Consider the following 6491-nt stretch of genomic DNA (forward strand, 5'->3'; position numbering starts at 1 on the left):
TGTCTATCCGGTATCCCCATCAAAATAAAATATAATTTCCTTTTATTTTAAACTTCAAACACTAAAAAAATCAATTAAAAAGTTAAATAAAAAAATATTATATATATATATAAATAAATAATTTGAATATTAGAATAAGAATAACATTTTTTATTCTTATCCTGATTCTTGATAACTCCATGTTCATCCTTATCTTAACCACTCATTGCCTTTCTCCACGAAACTTCAACCGCAACGTGTCCGTTTATCAGTGGTCCACAAGGTTGGGCCCCACACGCGCCGACCTCGTTACCACGCCGCCCACAAAACAGTACAGACATCCACGTAATCCATGTACGAACCACGGGAATATGATGTCATCAGTCTACGTGGCATCCTCATCGCCCCTATCAACGCACCCGCATTCACTACAGTCCAAAACTTATGACGTAAGCAATGACAGAATCCCGACCGCCTTATCGTGCCAAGTGGACTATCTCAACCGGTAGATTTTCGCCACGTGTACTTGACCGTCAACTTGGCCTGGCTAGGTGGTCTCCCTCCCTTCCACCTCGCGTGTCCTTCTGGAAGCCTCCACCACTTGTCGACACGTGTCGTTATCTTCTCCCCTTCACCCTCCTATAAATCCCACCCTCCTCTCCGTTTCCAAGTTTCAAGCTTCTCCTCCTCATCCCTCTCTTTATTACATACACACTCGCACAAAAATATTTTATTTTTTTATTAAAAAAATAAAAAGAAAAATGAACGCTGGAGATCTACAGCTCCCTCCCGGGTTCCGGTTCCATCCAACGGACGAGGAGCTCGTTATGCACTACCTCTGCCGGAGGTGCGCCAGCATGCCAATCTCCGTCCCAATCATTGCCGAGATCGACCTCTACAAATACGACCCTTGGGATCTCCCTGGTATTATTATTATTTTTTTGTGAGAGTTAAAATTAAATTTTCAATTGAGGGGAAAAAAACTCTAAATTTTGATATATTCCAAAAATGTAAAAAATAACAGGAATGGCAGTGTACGGGGAGAAAGAATGGTACTTCTTTTCGCCACGTGATCGGAAATATCCGAACGGTTCGAGGCCGAACCGGGCTGCCGGAAGTGGGTACTGGAAGGCGACCGGAGCCGATAAACCGATCGGTTCACCCAGACCGGTTGGGATCAAGAAAGCGTTGGTCTTTTACACCGGCAAAGCTCCCAAGGGCGAGAAGAGCAACTGGATCATGCACGAGTACCGCCTCGCTGACGTCGACCGCTCCGTCCGCCGCAAGAATAGTTTAAGGGTATGTTCCTCCTCCTCTTCCTCGTCATGCTTCGACACGTGTCGAACCCACGTCGTTGGTTTAGGATTATTTATTTTGTGCTCGAGTTTATTTTATCCTTCCTAGTGTGAACGGGGTTTGATTCCCTTCTCCACGTCAGCCTACCCATCTGAGAAACCGCCTTTCGATCGAACCTGTACTTTCTATTTTCAGCATAACGACAAAACAAGAATAAGACTTTTCTTCTTCTTTTTTTTTTAAAAAAATAATAATAATAAAAAATTACACGTGTAATTATGCAGTTGGACGATTGGGTGCTGTGCCGAATCTACAACAAGAAAGGGGTCGGAGGGAAACAAGGTAACCTCGACCGGAAACCGACCGGACCGAAAACGGTTCTCCAACCGGAGATGACCGGTTCGGTCGAGCAAAAACCGATCATAGCACCGCACGTGCTGGGTGGTACGACCACCGTACCGTATGTGCCGCAGCCGGTGTCGGATCTCTTGTACTTAGATCCGTCGGAGTCGCTGCCGAGGTTGCACGCCGATTCGAGCTGTTCGGAGCACGTGCTGTCGCCGGAGTTCACGTGCGAACGGGAGGTGGAGAGCCAGCCGAGTTGGCGCAACGAGTGGGAGAAAGCCCTCGACGTTCCACTTAATCACGGAGATGCCACTGTTAACGGGTTCCCAAATTTCGAACCCGCTTTTAAAGATCCGCTTCAGGATATCTTCATGTACTTTCAGAAGCCGTTTTAGATGATAACGGGTTAACGGGTCGGATTCGGGTTTCGGGTTAGTGGATGTGAGTGTGGGTCCGGCGAGCTGCTGCTGGGTTGGGTTCGGTGGTGGCGATGAGACCGGGTTGGGTCAAGTCGGGTTGGGGTTCGGGTGGGAATTTGTGAATATTATTATTAATAGGGTGTAGTTTGGGTGGGTTAGTGGCAACCCGTTAATGTCACAAAGGCTTTTGTGTAGTGTTGTAGTAATGTAGTGTAGTGAAATATATATATAGATTTAATGGATGGGATTGAGTGAAATCATATGATTTAAACTCTCTTGGATATTATTTCTTTGTTTTTTTTTAAATATAATTTTTTATATAGTTTTTTTAAATAATTGTGATTATCTATTTTATTGGGAAAAAGTATTTTTGAAGCTGTCTAAATTATTTAAATAATATATTTATATATATTATAAACGTTTTTTTTTAAATGAATAAAGAGAAAGACAATGGGCAGTAGATCAAGGAATTATTGAGAAAAGCGACAAACACCGAGCTCGGAGACCTGCATACGCGAGAGTAAAAGTCTCAACGTCAATCCACACGCCTCACCTGCAGTGAGTTATAAGGTTCGATTTCGAGTCTTCTCCGAAACGTACACGTTACACAAGAGATCCGATGCCAATTGATCCAAAAACTCTTGGTAAAAAGTCTCGGTATCATTTTCACATTGTGTGATAATTTATATATTTTTAAATAAAAACTAATGAATTAATTTTTTTCGCAACCATTGAAGGTTGTGGTTTATCTGGTTTATCTTTATTAATTAAAATTAAAAAGCTCAAGATTGATGTGAGAAATATATGTATATATTATATATAATTCTTGAATTCTCCGGAGCATAACAAAGAGATAATGTAGAGTGTAACTGGCTTAAAAAAACAGATTTAATATTTATTTTTTTAGATTTTTTGAAAAATACAACAAGCAGTTAGTCAAAGAGACGTGCAAGGAAAATTGACCATTCAATTTGTAAATTTTTTTTCAAGTGACACAGATTTGATTAATCCAAATTTACACTAGAAATTTATTACCATTATTTTATTTAACAAAATTTGAACTCAAGATATTTAAAAGTTCCACGCTCCTTTTTTGAGACTAATAATCATTGGCTATGAACTCTTTAGCTAATTTTGTATTTTTTTTTTTTAAATCAAAACCAAACACTTTAGGCTTTAGTTGAAAAAAAGGAGAAAAGAATTTAAATGGATGCTAGGTTCGTCATCATCTAAAGACTTATCAACACAAGGGAAGGAATATTTATGAATGCCAAGCTATCTCAACGTGACCTCATGACCAACAAGAATCTCATGTTTTCTCCATAAAAACAAAAAAAACAAAAAAAAAAACAAGAACCTCATGTGTTTTTGTCAAGCATGAGAATATCAACTCCAAGATTCCAATTTAAATAACAAATAAAATCAAATTGAATCATCAATGAAGTCATACAATAATTATAGTACTAATTATTCCAACAAGTATCATGCCAATTTATGATCAATCACCACCTTCTGTATCTCCTGTTAAAACTAGATTTCTGAACAAATTTCGATGTTCGAGTGACTCTAATGTCATGGACTGAACCTACATTCCTGTACTTCTTCGATTTCTCAGGATAACTTCTAGTGATTCCGACACTGATTCGATGGCTTCTCGGCCTTAATGATCTTTCCAAATGAGCTCTTCGCCTTTCTTTTGATCGGCGAGACAATGATCGTCTGAACTCCTTTGATCTTGCTTCAAATTCTTCACTGCTAGTGGTGCTTGAGTTGTACTCTTCCATACTCATTGAGTGTTCATGCTTCATTTTCTTTAGTTTCCGTATTTTAAACCGAAGAAACATGCAGCAATACTCGCACGATAAATAGCAGGATGTGACACAGGCCCATAGCATCTTGCAAATACTTCGGCCGAGGCATTGACAAATGCCGATTTTGTAGAGGAGGTAGAAGAACAACAACACTGCATGTTTAAATGAGTCAATCTGGATCATTTGAGAGATTGAAAGAGTGTTGTTTGCTTACCCATATAAAAGAGGAACAACACAGCTACCAGCTTCAACAGATTAGCCACGCAGAAATTCTCGATGTAACACGTTAGATCCCATGTCGATCCACATGTTGCGCTGATTGAAGTTTAAAGCATGAAGGCTTTGTCTATGATATATGATAAATTTTGGAAATATACCACAAAATTTATGTCGGTTTGTAGATTATCTTAGAAGTAGCAAACACATATGGCTAGTATTGCATTGAAAACTACCATCTATGAATAAAAAAGAAAACAATGTGCTTGTTCATGTATTGCATTCTACCTGCAAGATTTTCCAGAAAGAAAATCTAACGGAGCACTGAACAAGTTACCGACAGCTTTGAAAAAGTTTGACACTAATGAACTCACAATGCTTCCCATTGAACCAAGCTAAATAAATGGATGATTCAGTATATGAATTAAAAGAAGTTTACAGTTCCTTGGTCGTGCAATCCGACATCCTACAGAAGTAGAGGAAACAGTTAGTTTCTGTATCAAAAAATGTCGAACAGGTTTAAATCAAGAAAGTTATGAATTAAGCTACCAAAACTTTTGGACTAAGAGCACAACAGGATCAATGAAAATATACACTTTGAAATATGCAACAGTCCCAATCCTTTGAAACATTAAACTAGAAACATTGTAAAACATGATGCATCCTCACATATCAACTACTGACACTATATATATATATATATATATATACATATGTTCTGAAATCCCTTAAATATATCGAACAATCGCATTAAGTTTCATCCATTTAACCTTTCTACACTTCATTGTGGGAATAAATGAATCAGTATCTCAAGAACCATAGAGAGTAATTTCATTACAAAAAGGCTAATAAAATCAAGATTATGCCCTGATCTAGTCAAAGAGGTTGAGAAACCTTGTCAATAGTATAACAAGATTAATGGGAATAAACCCTAAATCCTAAGTGATAAAATGTTGATTAAAAAATTGGAAAAATGATTCACATGAAGAACTAGAAAATCAACTTTATATTAACAATTTCAATCGGCAACTCAAGAACATAAATCACAAACATCAGACAATGATTTCACTCACAAAGACTGGTCACACTTGATATTTTCTCCTCAGATGCCCAAAAATGATACTATTAATTCATAAAAAGAAAAAGGTATACATTTCAACTATTGCATTGAGTTAAAGTTTCAATTCTCAATAAAAAGGAGCAAAAACCTAACAAGATCAAGAGTTTGCCCAAATTTAAGTGGATGAGATTGAGAAACCTTATCAATACAATCAATTTCTTGAAGATTTAATGATTATGTTAAATTTCCAAAGAAATAGGTATCAATTCAAGAAGCAAGTACATAAAGAACATCATCATTGATCATTATAAACATAAAATTGGGGAAATAAATTGCACAAATTGGAAGCAGTGAGGATGAAGAGGGCTTACATTGAAGGGAACCAAAACCCTAAAATTTGTCCTTCTAGGGATTTTTGGGAAAGGTTTTGGGATTTCATTTGTTGAAATGGGTTGAGAGAAACAAGGAAACCATTTGTAACGAACTCCTTCCCGCGCTGATAGGAACAGAGTGAGGTCCATCTGAACCGTCCGTTTCGGTTGATTGATTTGCTTTAAAATTTGTCCTTCTATGGATTTTTTTCCATATGTTTTTAAGTTGCATGGTTTGGTAAAAATTTGTCAATTATTTATTTATTTATTTATTTTAACGAAGTATACTAAACATGACCAGGTCTGTAATTACGGGCGTTCATGCACTACGATCTAAGAAGCTGTGCTCGGAAAATCTCTTTTTTCACTAAGTGAAGGGTACTAAAATGGCGCTAGGCCAATAGGCCTTTAACTAATGATTTTTTTTTTTTAATTGATGAAGAGATTTTTGGATATATATATATATATGGAGTATATAAAAATGATAGGTGATAGTTTTGAAATATGACAAGAAAATTTTCATATTTTATTATTACAAATGGGATAATAAATTATTTTTAAAATTCCAAAGTGCATATAAAATCTTTGAGAAATAAATTTTTTTATTTATTTTTAAGAGAGATGGAATCATGGAAGTGTTGTTATTATATGTATAATTTTGATATTTTATTAACTTTAGTTTTGAAGGAGAAGCATTTTTGAGAAGATATATAAATGAATTATAATATTTAGGGCGACAAATGGATTTGCTCTGTTGATAGTGTTAGATAAAGAGAGAGAAAGTGGAACAAGTCGATATGCTTGAACACCAAACATAAGTGACCCTTTGGGTCTACATATAGAAAAAGATAAATATACATATACGTCTATACATACATATACATGTATACATACATATGCAATACAATAATACATCTAACACCCCTCTCAAACTCAAGGCGGATCGCAGGCCTTGAGTTTGGATAACATGAATAGATGGTGATCACGTGTCCGC

At 36.7% G+C, this 6491-nt stretch overlaps 2 protein-coding genes across 2 annotated transcripts; one reads left to right on the top strand and one right to left on the bottom strand.

Moving 5' to 3' along the window:
* The first annotated feature begins 706 nt into the window (after nt 1–706).
* On the top strand, nt 707–2299 carry LOC120255816 (NAC domain-containing protein 2). The gene is made up of 3 exons (XM_039263586.1): nt 707–903; nt 1004–1278; nt 1560–2299. Exons 1-3 carry the CDS (start codon nt 741–743, stop codon nt 2013–2015), a joined length of 894 nt encoding a protein of 297 aa, XP_039119520.1. The 5' UTR covers nt 707–740; the 3' UTR covers nt 2016–2299.
* A 1047-nt stretch (nt 2300–3346) lies between these two features.
* Nucleotides 3347–5554, bottom strand: LOC120255809. The gene is made up of 4 exons (XM_039263579.1): nt 5498–5554; nt 4355–4532; nt 4044–4165; nt 3347–4002 (listed from the first exon to the last, which is right to left on the bottom strand). Exons 2-4 carry the CDS (start codon nt 4450–4452, stop codon nt 3542–3544), a joined length of 681 nt encoding a protein of 226 aa, XP_039119513.1. The 5' UTR covers nt 4453–4532; nt 5498–5554; the 3' UTR covers nt 3347–3541.
* Nucleotides 5555–6491: the final 937 nt, after the last annotated feature.

The sequence above is a fragment of the Dioscorea cayenensis genome, unplaced genomic scaffold (genome assembly GCF_009730915.1).
Source record: "Dioscorea cayenensis subsp. rotundata cultivar TDr96_F1 unplaced genomic scaffold, TDr96_F1_v2_PseudoChromosome.rev07_lg8_w22 25.fasta BLBR01001205.1, whole genome shotgun sequence".
NCBI classification, from domain to species: domain Eukaryota; kingdom Viridiplantae; phylum Streptophyta; class Magnoliopsida; order Dioscoreales; family Dioscoreaceae; genus Dioscorea; species Dioscorea cayenensis.